This window comes from Hipposideros armiger, unplaced genomic scaffold (assembly GCF_001890085.2).
Source record: "Hipposideros armiger isolate ML-2016 unplaced genomic scaffold, ASM189008v1 scaffold_754, whole genome shotgun sequence".
NCBI lineage: Eukaryota > Metazoa > Chordata > Mammalia > Chiroptera > Hipposideridae > Hipposideros > Hipposideros armiger.
The window spans coordinates 859,344-874,103 of record NW_017732104.1 but is presented as its reverse complement, the minus strand read 5'-3'; the positions used below and the strand labels follow the sequence as shown (position 1 = coordinate 874,103).

The window sequence follows — 14,760 nt, the reverse complement described above, 5'->3', positions numbered from 1 at the left end:
CCAAGGTTAAGAATTCAGACCTCACGTGTGAACCTGCCCTCTGTCGCCTTTTGATTTGACTTTTCATTTTGTTAACATGTGTTCTGACTGAAAGGGAATGTGATAAGAGGCTGCAAATGGATCAGAGCAAACCTATCTCTATCTCCACTAATGAAAATACAATGCAATGGCTCTGACCTGTGAATGGGTTGGCAACACTCCGATTTCTACCTGGCAGGAGAAACACAATACTCAGCATGGCGATTTTTCCCAGAATGAAATTAGACTATGATTCTTTGAATGTGTTGACCCCAGAGTTTCCCACAAGCATAAAGCATATTTCCTTATGAATACATATTTTATGCCTATAGTTGCGCGCATCTGTGTGCACACACGCACTCCTAAAAAGGCTAAAATATTTGAGGCTGATTTTGAGAGAGCAGAGCTGTCTTTATTGGGTGAGGACAAGAGGAAGATGAATAGAGAAACATGATCAAGGTTAATTAATGGCAATTATAGATAGATGCCATTTATTGATTACAATGACAAGCATGGTGCCAATATTTTACATACATTGTCTCCTTAAATCCTTTGAGTTAAGTCTATAGAGGCTTATAAATAGTGTGAGTGTGTTCCCCTTAGTTAGACAGTTCTTATGTGGGGGCAGGGAGAGGATTGGGGGGAGTGGTGGTTGTGGAGGGGCTCCAAGGCTGAGGCCAGAGCTCTCAAATTTCCAAAGTGGAGACTACTGACTTTTAATTTATGTTGTCTTTTGCTAAACTGAGAGCAAAGTGGCCCATTATTGTCATATGTACAGTTTAAAAAAATCACGGTCTTTATCCAAGATTTTCTGTTCCAGTCTAGATGTTGATCTGAGGGTTAATGGGGTCCTTAAATTTTCCATTTTCTTGCTTTAGAACCTGATGTATTGTTTTCCTCTTGGAACTACATGGGTTATTTTCTTTAAATGCCAAATGCAAGAATAAGTCCCTATACCACCTCAAAGAATATAGAAAATTTATGTCGTCCAAGCAATGTTGTAGGTATTAGGTATTGAGTTTCCAGCAGTGAGCGAAACAGGTAAAAAACCCTTATACTCATAGACTTTTTATTCTAGTTATGGGACAAAGACAATACACAAATTAAATTAGTAAAATATATAGACTTTAATGGTAGAACATGTTAGATGCTGAGGAGTAGAACGAAGTTGGGGAATGCTGGTGGAGGGATGGGGGTTACAATAGTTAGCACTGTGTTTAGAAAAGATCTTACTAAGAAAGGAAGTTCAGGAAGTCCTTGAAGGGAGTGAAGGAACAAGCCCTCAGATAGAAAAGTCCCAAAGCAGGAGCATGCTTGGTATGTTCCAGAATCCATCAGGAGACCAGTATGGTGGGAAGAGAATGAATGAGGCAAAGAGTAAAGCCAGGTCAGTTTAGAGGACCTCACAGGCCATTGTAGGGACACCACTGCAGGGAGTCATGGCAGAGTTTTGAGAGTAGGGGTGACTTAATCCAATTTGTGAGTAATGGGGTTCTTCTGGCTGCCATGTTAAGATCAGGTGATCAGACAGAAGGGAACAAGGGCAGAAGATAAATCAGCAGAATAGCTAGACAGATAATCTGAGAGATGACTTTAGCTAAGACCAATATAGTATTGTGCCATTGGGGATAGTGCAAAATCCTATCATCTATCTATCTATCTATCATCTATCTATCTATCTATCTATCTATCTATCTATCTATCTATTATCTATCTATCATCTATCTATCTGTCATCTACCTACCTATCTATCTACAGGATTCTTCATAGAGTAAAAGAGAGGGGTCAAGGGCAATTTCAAGGTTATTATCCCAACAACTGGAAAGATGGCATTAACAAGACAAGAAAGATCCCTAGAAAAGCAGGTTTAGGAATGAAGGTGGGATTCAGATGCTTGTTAGTTTTAGCCAGGTAGATGCCAGACATCCAAAGAGAGCTACCAGGAAGGCAATTGAATTTCCTGAGGAAAACTTGGAATTTGTCACCACATAAATGGTTTTTGAGGCAAGCCTACCTACACAATTTGTGGAGCCCAATGAAATATGAAAATGCAGTCCCATTCGTTCAAAAATTATTAAGAACTTCAACCAGTGACCCTAGAGCATTAAACCAAGTGGAAGATCCTCCTGAGTGAGGGGAACTGTGTACAGGTAGCACAGCCAGTAGGCCAGTCCTGGCATGTGATGATCAAGAGAGCAATGTGGATAGATAGGTAGGTAGATGATAGGTAGGTATGGTAGGTAGGTGGGCAGATAGACAGATAGATAGATAGATAGGCAGATAAATCATAATAGATTATATATATATATATAGAGAGAGAGAGAGAGAGAGACAGAGACAGAGACAGAGAGAGAGAGACAGAGAGAGAGAGATATGATAGACAGATGTAGGTAATCTATGTCTAAGGAGTGAGGCCTGGGATACTTAAATGTAAGGATGAAAAATAAGGCAGATCCCTTAGAATTGACTGAGAAGGAGAAACCAGCAATGTATCTGAACTAAGCAAAAGAGAAACAGTGCTAAGATACTGGCTTTGGACTTGGTGATGGTTCATTAGGGTCTAGCCTCAGTCACAAGAGCTGGGCCATTGCCACTGGGGTTTGCTGTGCCCAGTTGCAGGGGTTTTATTAGAGTTTGGATTGTTACATGGTGGGTTGATGGGGGACTTTTACCACCCACAAGGCAACTCCAGAGTTTCTCTGTAAACTTTTCTGTCTTTAATAAAAATAAAAAAAATTCACTTCTAGTAATTAATGAGATTTTGAAGTCCATTGGCTGAAGCCTTGCTGAAAAGCAAAAGAAAATTTATTTTTGGAGACAGGTGCCACGTTGGCAGAACACAGACGAGGGAACAGATAACAGAAGCAGAGAAAGGCAGCTTTAAGTATTAACATAACTTTCTAACTGCTCAGATTGTGTGTACAGCAGCCAAAGAGAATCGGGCTGACTGGAGCAAAAAGTGAGATTAAACCATCCAGGGCAAGGCAGACATGTTCAGGACAAATAATGAATTGGTCCCTTATCACATGGCACAAATCTGCCTCAGGTGTTAGGTCTAATCACCGGTTACCTTAGTTACTGAAGCCTTGAAAACGTACCAGGTTGGATATCAGGGTCTCTGGGATTCTTTGTGCAGGTAGTTGGCTGAAGTAAAAGTCTGACCTTTCTGGTGGAATAACACAGCCCTTCCTAGAATCTTTAATGACCTGCGTTCCGTAGACCCTGAATGTACGCGAATGACCCTTCGGAGAATAAAGAGGGAGCTGTCGTAGGTCTCAGGGAAGATGTCACATTAGTAAGCTCCATTGTGCCCGCACCTCCCTGGCTTACCCTGAGATCACTGGAATTTGCTCAGTGCATCTGACTGCCTCAGGTCCCAAATGTCTGTGGGGCATGGAGGCGGAGGAAGTGACAGGCCAGCAGCGGATGACACAGAGGAGACACTCCTCTTCCTCCAGGTATTAATATATTGGAGTGACAGGGGCCAGAAGGTGGGACATTAAAAAGTGTCGAGAAAAGAAGGTTACATTAACATATCCAGCGCCATGGTCAGCATCTCTCTGTGGATTTACGTTGGTTAATAGGGAGTTCATATCGTTCCCTACCACATCCTAATGAACTAGTATTGGATACAGAGAGCTAGTGTGTTATTCTAAGACTGTAGCACCGACAATGAAAATGGCCTTGACACCAGCAAATAGAGTTGATTTGGGGGCATAATTTTATTCTGCCCCTTTTGAAGTAAGATCACAAAAAGCCTTTTCCTTGACGTCGTACACTTAGAGCATGGCTGTCGGCTACGCCGTAAACAAACCTGCTTTGGATCACAAGCTCGTAGGTAGGCTCTCTCTTGTCCTGTATCCCTGGAAGCAGGCTTGGTTAGCATCCTTTTAGATTCAAAGCTGAGGGGCAGATAACCTTTGCTGAGCTGCTATTTTGTGCCTTTGAGACATTTTATAAAGATTATGTCATTCCACCCTGTAATGCTTCTATGAGAAAACTATTACTTCCTGCATTTCATAGGGAAGAAATGAAAAGTCAGTGAGGAAAATAAGGTCAGCTGTCCAGTTGGCAGGGAAGTTTTATTAGAGTTTGGATTGTTACCTGATGGATTGACCTGGGGCTTTTACCACCACAAGGCAACTCCAGAGTTTCTCTGTGAATGTCATCTTAAAAATAAATAAATAATATATAGTATATACTCATTATATATATATATATATATATATATATATATATATATATATATAATGTAACCGGTGCTATTCCTTGTTCCTTTCTTACATGGCTTAAATAATTAGAATTTACTATCGGTATACAAAAATCCATGAGTTTTTTGGAGTCAAATTCTCATTTTCAATCTTAGAATGGAAACTCTCCATTTCTTCTTAAAGATGGGGGATAATCCAAGTTATTAATGATTTTGTTTTTCTAGAATGAGAGTAGGTGGTATTTTGATTTCTTTCTTGTTTTGGTGTTGCTTTCATTGGGGTGATGATCTATATGACTTTTTCACTTCATTAAATAGTCACAGAAAGTTCAAAAGCTCAGTCTACTTATAGTGCAAGGCCCGGTAACAAATGCCAGGCCACTGTAAGGCTTTGGATTTTAGGATATGATTTTGTGTGAATGCTTTTCCTATGTGAAGCTCACATTAAAATTTGTTTCAGAAGCTGTTTTAAGAGAGCACACAAGTCACATCAGTGTTTTGGTGTAATTTGACAGCGGAGAGTCTAATGGAGAACTTGGAACACTAAGCACAGTACCATTTAATGTCTGTTTATTACATCTTCCATTGGGTTGGTTTGCCAAAAGGATAGGCTGCCGTCATATATTAAATGTGGAAACCAGTATTCCAGAATCTTCCTCATGCCTAACATTTAGCAAGGTTAAACTTACTATGTAGTACAGAAATTATTCTGCATAAGGGAAGAAAATTATCGTTTATATTTATGGTAGCAGAGAAAATGTACAAGATTGTCAAGGTTAAAATGGTATGTATGTATTCTATGGACTAGCACTGTACATTTTCGCAAGCCCAACAGATAAAGATTTATAAAAATAATCCAACTAATCAGTGTGGGTATTCTAATCATTTCACAGCTGCATGACCTCTGGACTTCTCTTTGTTTGTTGTTTGTTTTTAAGCTAAGTTGACTTGGCAGAGTCTGGAGGGAACAAAACGAATGGCTACCTATCTGAGTGGCTTTGGAATATTTACCTGTGTGGTTTGCATTTGGCTGTATCTTTTCCTTATCTTTATGTCTTTTCCCTGCAGCCCATTTTCTGCATAGCAGCGCTAGCTGGAGAATAAGTAGGAATTTAGAGAGGATTAACTAACACATGAGAAGCTTATAAGTATTCATAGAAGTTGCTTAAAAGTAGGTGGCAAAGCTTAAGGAGATTTATGAGGTTTGAAGGCATATATCCACAGTTTATCAGAACTGTCTTAATTGTAGTAGATCATGAATTCTCCCCGAATTAGCATGAGGTTTCACTTATTGACAGGTAGCAAGAGAGGTCACGGCATGTAGTAATTTATCACTTTGCTGACAGATGTGTTTGAATCATGTCTCTCCAATGGGGCTGGTATGCAGGAGCCCAATATGCATGAGCCTGAACGGGAAGCTGGATTCATACCTCGTTACTTTGTGTTTCTTACTTAAAATGTCATCAACCGTGTGTCGTAGCCATTACTGATGTTCATGTGACAGAGTGAAAAATTATGGAAAGCGTATTCTGTGTGGTCGGTGTAAGTCAAATCTCGTATACATCAGATCTTCTTGAAGATATTTATATATCTACAAATAATGAGCAGTTTCTGATTATTATTGTGTCTAGAATCTTGTATAGTTTCTTAGAGCTATATAAGAAAAAAAACGTAGGTTACAGGCTCTAAGGAAGTTTATACTGTAGCTGTGCATTTCATATAATTTACTACAAAGTTTATATAAATGATTATAATCACATAGATACACGTTAGTAAGCACTTCATTTTTCAATGCAGTAGTATTTAGGGATAAAAATTTTTTAAAAAATAACATTATAATTAAGATAGGATTTATCATGGAGGACTTCCTGGAGGAGATGAACTTTGAAACAAACCAAATCCTAAATCACCTTCCTAAGTGTATTCCCATTCTCAGAGTGGGGTTTTATGCAGAAGGACAGCCTCAGTGGTAGATGAATTAAGCAGTAAACTCAGTAATCTACTTGATACGATTTCACAGATAGGAACAGTCTCTTCATTTGTGAAATTCTCCTCATGCTTTGGACAGCTCTTTACCTCAAAACTTTGCCATCTATTCAGATAAACTGTCTCCCCTAGGAAAAGACAACCCTCAGGCTGGTTCAGGTATTTACCCTTGGAGGTGAATGTTTTCAGATCCTTTATTAAAAAGAACAATTAGTTTGGGTCCTGGAATTTCCAGATACAATTTGACAACTTTTCAGAGGTATTATTAGCATGGACAGATGTTAATGGGAACCATACATATGTTGTCTGTTTTAAGGAACTGGGATTTATAAACAGTACAACCTCACCCACATTTGCAGGTGGACATAAAGCTCTTCAGCAGAGAAGCTGGAGTGATGACAGACGGCGGTTGTTATTTGCTTTATCTTAGATCAGGTTTATCAAGACTGATTCTTTTCTCTTTTTTCCTCCCTTCAGATGTATATCCAGACAACAACACTTACTGTCTCCATGAGTTTAAGTGCTTCGGTGTCTCTGGGCATGCTCTATATGCCCAAGGTTTATATTATAATTTTTCATCCAGAGCAGAACGTTCAAAAACGCAAGAGGAGCTTCAAGGCTGTGGTGACAGCGGCCACCATGCAAAGCAAACTGATCCAAAAAGGAAATGACAGACCAAATGGCGAGGTGAAAAGTGAACTCTGTGAGAGTCTTGAAACCAACAGTAAGTCATCTGTAGACTTTCCGATGGTCAAGAGCGTGAGCACTTCCTAATAGATGTACGTTGAACATTCTTCTACTAGTCTTGGGGACAGTGCTACATGGTTCCGGGGCGTGATGGTACCTGCATACCATGAGATCATCATGGCAGTTAGAACCAGTTGGTTAGAACCAAAGGATTTCAAGGCATGTGGCTCTTCTCCAGAGCACAAACATGGAGGTGAAATCTCTTTTACAAAGTGTGACCCTCAAGGTCTCTTCTGAGGCATTACAGAGCTTGAAGCTTAGAAACCTCTTCCATGTATGAAATGATCTTTTGGGGATCAGGAACTATTCTTTACTCTTTGTTAGTTCAATATTGGTTGCTCTTTATAGAATTAATAATTAACTAATATTTATGGAACATACTACCTAAGATCTTACACAAATTAATGACATGTGACTGGGATAATTAGGGAAATGAGAAAATTGGTTAAACGACAATGTGAGGTTAAGACATAGTTTATATTTGTTTCCCCCAAGTGGTCCCCTTCTTTGGCCTCCCCTGGCTTCCCTTCTTGAATAGAATAAGATAATTAGAGCTCTTCTCTGAAAGCCTCATGACCCTGAAAATAGAGTCCTTTCTACAACCACCACTCCACTTTTCATTTCCTCGCCTGTCTTCCTCTTCTCTATAGTTCACCCCTGAAGAAGCATGTGATAACAATACACTGGTACTAAGCTAATCCAGTAGCGTTTAACTGATCTGTTCAGTCCATCTTGGTATCTATGGCAGGACAGCAAGTAGATTGAAAATTTGTATTGCAAAATACCAGAAAGCTAAGTATAGTGAAAAAAACAATACTAAAATAAAATAAGTGAAACTTACATTACTAGTTCCAACAGGTTGGATCCCCTACTCTCTGTTTTGACACAAAATACAAAGATTAAAAGTTGATCTCATCTGATTGAATTATCATAGCAACTTATAGTTTTCACTAGATTCACAAACCTTGCCTTGTATCAAGATTTCTAGATGAACATTGTCTATTCCAGTGCCCCATATGCAGAAATATCCCTTAGAAGATAAATATTGATACATTACACTTATTGGCTTCAATTACTGTCAGACTTCTCAAAATTATTGGCCGGATCCTCTAGGAAGATTACTTTCAGCTCACTAATATCAAATTTAGCTACTTGTAGAGAAGAAGTCTTTTAAAAAGTCCACAAACACTTAGCCACTTTTCTGCAAGCATGAAACCTTGAGAAACTGCAAGAGAAGGCACAATAAGGATGGGGTTTGGTCATAATTATTATAATCATCTTGGATTACAGGTAAGCAATTTACTAATAATGGGCCATTTTGGTCTGTTAGCAAAAGATGTACTATAACTACTTTCAAAGTCATCCATGCAGAATGCTTGTGATTTGAGGGAGGACTTTTATCTGTGTTTTTCTGCCTTGAAAGCATCAGTGCAGGAAGCTAAAACCATCGTAAGATGCCAATAAACTGCTGTTAGCCAACGATACACTTTGAACACAGGTGCTTCTCAGTATGATGCAGCAGAGTCCATAGTTGTACTTGTTTTTTAGCTGCCATCCAGAAAACGTTATATAAGATGGTTGCAAGTGGAAACAGCCAAATATACAGTCAAATAAATACCAGTCACCCCAGACTCACAGCTGCACTGTGGTAAGAAAAAAATTAATAAACTTTTCCCACTCCTTTAAAAACTAAATAGCTTCCCCGAAGAGGAAAATTTCCAGTGTTGATAGAGACTAATCCCTTATTATAGAAATGTCTCTTACATCTTCTGTTTTCCTTCTGTTGTTTTATGTGTATGATGAAATGGAAATTATGTAGCATGTGTTCATGTCCCACATTTTCTCTGAAATAAGAATGAAAGATTACAAGTATGGGGCCTGTATGGAAGACAAGCATACAATATTCTAGAGGAGTCAGATGCTTGTTTTTGGAATATATAGGAAATTAAAACAGTAACTCATCATCAGGTTAATTACTACCTGAAAGAAGGTTAAGTTGTACTTTGGAGATTTTAGTGTGTTCATCTTTTACAGGAGTAGTTTGGATTTGACTAAATCAAGCCCAGATAAAGTGATTATAGTGTACACATTCAGGAGAGACAGTGCATGAAATCTTCACACATCCTTCCAAAATCTCACTCCAGGTTACCATTGTTAACCTTTATTCACGTACACGACTGGGTATCATGGATTCCTTATGCCCCTATTACCTTTGCTACATGTACCGGTGGTTTTCATAGAGTCAGAAGTCTTCTAAAATCACAAACGCTCTAAACATATCAATAATTTGAATAACAAATGCAATATTTGTCTTCTAAAAATGTGTCTTATCTCTCTAGAAGTGTAATTGAATATTGGAGATGCCTTTGCCATTCCATTGTAACTAGTACCATGCCTCCTGAGATTTAAAACACCTCCTGTGGAAGTAGGTGGAGCCTATTCTCAATAAGTCAAGGGCTGATTCACGCCCTGGAACAGTATCCATGCTGCTGCATTCCCATATTTTCTGCTCCCAGACATTTGGTAAATCACCATTACTACAACGAAGTGACAATGACACACATGAAAGTGTTTTATAAACTATAAATCACCGTAGGCAGGTAAAACGATCATTGCTGCCATGAAACTATAGATTGGTCTGTGGTTTATAGAAAAGAGAATAAATAAAATTTAGAAATCATTGTTTTAGCACCCTTCTTTCTTTTTTTTAGTATGTGGAGGATTTTTATAATTATGGTGACTGTTCCATCGTGGAGATTTTTTCTGACCAATTTGCTGTGTATTTATGATATATATGCCATGTTTTCCTTTCATGGCCATGGTGCAGTTCTATAGGTCATATTTAGAAACTTACTCTTAAGGATGACTTATTGATACCAGAAATTCTGGTCACATATTTAAGGTTTTAAAGCTTCAAAAGCTACACAGAATAAATATAAGTGATGTGAAGCTGGAAGGAAGACTGAGGAGTCCATGTTAATTACTGAATTTGCAGATTACTACATTTCAAACAGAAAAAAGGTCAAGTGTTCTTTCATCAAAGTGTGGGAAGGGAGTTAGAACCAAAGTTGATATATATGAATTTTATCAACTGTACCCAATTAACAAAGGCTGTAACATGGTATTCCTTAAGCTATATTCATGAATAATCCATGAGAACAGCTGCTGCTGGAGGGAGCTCTGCTTTCTCTGGCTATGAACACAGTGTGGTGTGCACAGGAAATTCATTGTTGCTGTATTCAAAAACTGATTGTCACATAAGCATATTCATTACCACTGTGAAAACTCTCCCTGTTAGCTCAGATGTACCTTTCTGATCCATTTTGCTCTGTAATACTTCTGGGGTAAAGAGACTTGCAAAATCTCTGCCATTCCCAAGATTTGTCCCTTACCACATATTCCTGTTGACTATAGTCATCAGTTTCCAGAGCTTTGCACTCTCTTTTCTAAACATTAGAAAAATTAAGATTGCTCTCCTTTCATAAATTATAGTCTTGATTTTTAGTATAATTCTACTGTCTTTCCCGCCCTGGAGATCACTTCTAAGAGTTCAGAAAATGAAGTATGAATCTTTAATTAGCTGTGGTCTTAAAGTTGGAATGATCCTTGAAGATGATCTGATCCAAATCACTTTCTGTTGAATTAACATCTGCATATCATCTTCTTCAAAGTCTTTTGGCTCTTGTTCTTCTGTGTCAACCATAATTTTTCTTTCTAGCAATCCACAAATGTCAATGATATTTTCTACATTTTTAGTTATTGTCGGATATGTTGAATAAGGCATAAAATTTAACAACCTCTTTAAGGGTCATTTTCTAACTCTTATGACCATTTTTCTCTACCTTGTGCCTGAAGATTACATGGAATTCCTTCAAAAACATAATTGAAGTACAGATTTTATTTTCTTTGAGGAAATTGAGAGGCATATGAGAGCATTATGTAAATTAGAAATAAAAAATAAAATAATAAAAATAAATGAGCATAAAAACCATTGTGTTTCACTTCACACCAAACCAAATGTAACATACATCCTACCTTTTGGATGGGGAAAGCGGAAAAGTCGGATTCCATATTGATTCTCTCAGACAACAGGCCCCTCAAATCTACACTGCCTTCATACTCTCAAAACCCAACATTGTGGATTTTGGACCAGTGATGAAACTGAGGACCAGTCACCTGGTTCAGTGAACTTTTCTCACTAGTTTCGTAGGAAACAGAATATAATTTAAAACTAGGTCTAAAATCTACTTCCTTTCCACCATGCCACAAAAATAACCTAAAAGAAGCTTGAGCAATGTAGGTAAAACAAGCAGATATGTCACCCATTTTGGGCATGAAGCTCATAATAGTCAATGAAATAAAAAATAGCAAAAACAGCTACAATTAGTACTCCCTTGAGCTGTCTACATTAATTTTAGTGACTGTGAGCTTTGCATGAACTTGAACTCTGGTAAGAACTGGTCTGGTCAATCACCAGTGGTGAGGTACACTAAAATGGAATGAGCCTGATTGCCAATTATTTCCAAAGAAGAATTTTAGAATTTCCTCATTTATATTCAAAAACCAAACCGTTCTCTAAAAGTCTGTTTCATTCTAAATTGGATTTATGTAGTGAAATACATACATGTTTTTCATTGTTTTCATGTATTTTTTATGATTATTCATTCCAGAAATCCACTGAAAATTAGGATATCACATTTGAATTTTAGAACTGAGATTTATTCCATCACATCTTTGAAAAAATCCAAAGGAATTATTTAGATTTAGAATCTCTGGAAATTTATGCATGAGTATAAATTTGACTTAGAATATTCTGTTATTCATATCTTTCTAATCTTACAATCATGGGTTTTACTTCATGGTAAGTCGGTTACTAAAACAATTAAATATTCATTTCCTTTTTTGAGTCTTTATTTTTTAAACACCTGCATTTGTATCCTTTGGATGAAAGCAGACAGTGCATACATATTGGCGGGACAAATACTTACTTTCATATTTACAAATATTTTATGAACTTGATATTTTACTATGTTTCCATTTAGAGTCTAAAAGTATTTTTCAATGAAAGATATATTCATCCTCAAAGTAATTATAATTACTGACCCTCTTTTGGTCATCAAGCCAGACTCAAAGATTTTAAGGTCTTTAACTGAGGTTGTAAAAAGTATTATTTTGTATTCTGCAGAAAGTATTTATGTTCTTTCTCATTTTGCATATTGCAATCTTTGTTAATCAAAATACACATTTAAATTAAATGTGACCTGGGGCCGGCCGAGTGGCCCAGTTGGTTAAGAGTTTGCTTAAGAGCATGAGCTCTGAGCAACAGGACCACCAGTTCAATCCCACATGGCCAGTGATGCTCTACCCGAGCTGAGCTGCTGCTGAGCAGCCAACAGGTGACAGTATGGCTCAGCTGGTGAAAGCACGTGCTCTTAATGACAAGACTGCCTGTTCGATGGTGGGATGGTGGGCTATGCCTGCCTGCAACTAAGACTGAACTTGGCACCTTGAGCCAAGCTGCCGCCCGGATGGCTCAGTGGATAGAGCATGTGCTCTTAACAGCAAGGTTGCCAGTTCAACTCCTGCATGAAAAAAAAATTAAATGTGACTTAAATTTATTAAAGATTAGAACTTTTACATTTTTAGTTTTCTGCTAAATGCCTATACTATAAAATGAGACTAGTGGTTTTCCAGATTAAAATTGCTGCTGCATTTTTTGTCCCACAATCATTTAATTCCTACTACATGGTTTAAAAAATAATAAGTAATATAATAAAAAGTGAAGAAAAAAGTCATATGGAATTTGAGTTTTAAAATGACTTTAACCAAATAATTTGTTATTATATACTATTAATGTGTCTTAATTTATCTTAACAGCTTCCTCTACCAAGACAACATATATCAGCTATAGCAATCATTCAATCTGAAACAGGGAAATGAGACAACATGAAGAAATTTGTATGTGATCTTAAACAATGGACACGACACCACCAAAACGCACTCCTGAAGACCTCTGTAGACTACACTCAACCCAATCAATAGTCAATCTTATAAGGAAGAAAAAAGTAGCCATGAGCCAAAAGTATCAATAACAGAGTGAAGAAACCCATTTTATACAATACAACCAATGAGTGTCAAGCTAAAGTATTGCTTACTCATGAGCAGTTAAAAAATTTTAAAAATCACAAAAGGAAAACTAATGTTAGTTTGTGAAAAAAAAATGCTGTTGAAATAAACCATGTCTGATGTTATTCTTGTAAGTATTTTTCTGTGATTGTGAGAATTCCCGTTCCTGTCCCACATTGTTCAACTTGTATAAGACAATGAATCTGTTTCTTGTAATGGCTGACCGGATTGAAGCCCTGGGTTGTGCTAAAAATAAATGCAATGGTTGACGCATGCGATTTTTATACAAATAATTTATTTCTAATAATAAAGGAATGTTTTGCAAATGTTGAGCGTTGTTTCGTTCCAGTTTTAAAAGCCAGCAAAAAGTTTCCAGTTGGCGCTTCTGCTGTTTCGTTACCTCTGGCTCAAAAAGTCCTAGTGTTCCAAGGAAATCGGATTTCCTTGAGGAAATGTGTTTTTGTACATTCACGTGTATATGAAGAAGACTGTCTTTTATTCCTATATGAAAAAGAATTATTTGTGTAAGATTTTGTGACTACTTCAAGATTTATGTGGTAGCTTTTTCATAGTAGTTGCTTCTTTTACGAAGAATCAAGCAATGGCTTGAGGTGAATAGCTTCAGGTATCATAATTAACAAATGATGAGTTAAACTTTACTTTGGAGACTGTAATATGAAAATCATCATCTAAAAGTATATCAGAGTATCCCTGAAATTCTCCATTTTCTAAGTCAGAACTTTTGCATTATGACATATTCCAAGGTATATAACTGTTAACCTTTTCTCACCTGGGTCTGGTATCCAGTGAAATAAAAGAAGTAATGGCCCTTACCCAGTACATTCCTCAAAGCACAGAATTAGCATATTTATTCCCTTGGCATCACTAAAGAAACCACAGTTCAGATAATATGTCAATGCCTTCTTATTTTCCAAATGAAAACATTCATTGGTTCATAGAACAATATCATTAAAGAGAGAGAGAGAGAAAACAGGGAACTTGTGTCATGCTAATAAAGCATGCTAGGATGGATAAAAGGAGCCTGTTAAAGGCTTTCAAATCTGTTACCATTTCCATCATGGGCTCCTTTCTTCTACACAATCCCAGACATCCATCAAGTCAATGGGTCTCTACAATCATTTTGTTAGTAAATGTTCTCTCTGCTGAGTTAGCTTGGATGGCTCATTGCACTCCTTACAGATATAAAGAGCTCTAAATGCTCTGTAGCTCCAACCCAAATATCGACAGCCCCTTTATTTAATAGAGTTGAAGTAGCATAGCTCAGGCTCCTTCAACGTATAGTATCATTTCCTAGATACACAGACAGAAAGCTGCGTACAGAAGGGAACGTGTACTCGCTGACCTTTTGTTGAGTTTCTCCTAATAGTGTTTATTGTTTGTAGGTAATATTTAAATCAAGGAGCAAGGGCATTCTTTTCAAATGTTCAGGTCACCTTTATTACTGATAAATACAATCCTGTCATCAGGAGGATCCTAAACCCACCTCCAGGTGTGCCTTTTTAGATAAGACTAAGTTGAAAATACAACAAACATGGAACTGCATATGTAGTATATTTTATTGTGTCATGTAGCTCAGAACCAATAGTCATATACCAAGAAAAGTAATTGTAACTATTTTCATTTTCAAGTTGACAGTTTTCCTTGTATTGGAG

The 14,760-nt window shown here is 37.3% G+C and overlaps 1 protein-coding gene across 1 annotated transcript in view; it reads left to right on the top strand.

Moving 5' to 3' along the window:
* The window catches only part of LOC109373927 (metabotropic glutamate receptor 8), an 80,252-nt gene extending 66,835 nt beyond the window's left edge, over positions 1-13,417 (top strand). The window contains exons 2-3 of the mRNA XM_019628196.1: positions 6,692-6,938; positions 12,839-13,417. Coding sequence (XP_019483741.1) covers positions 6,692-6,938; positions 12,839-12,888 — 297 coding nt within the window. The 3' untranslated portion in view covers positions 12,889-13,417. The remainder of the gene's footprint in view (positions 1-6,691; positions 6,939-12,838) is intronic.
* The last annotated feature ends 1,343 nt before the right edge of the window (positions 13,418-14,760 follow it).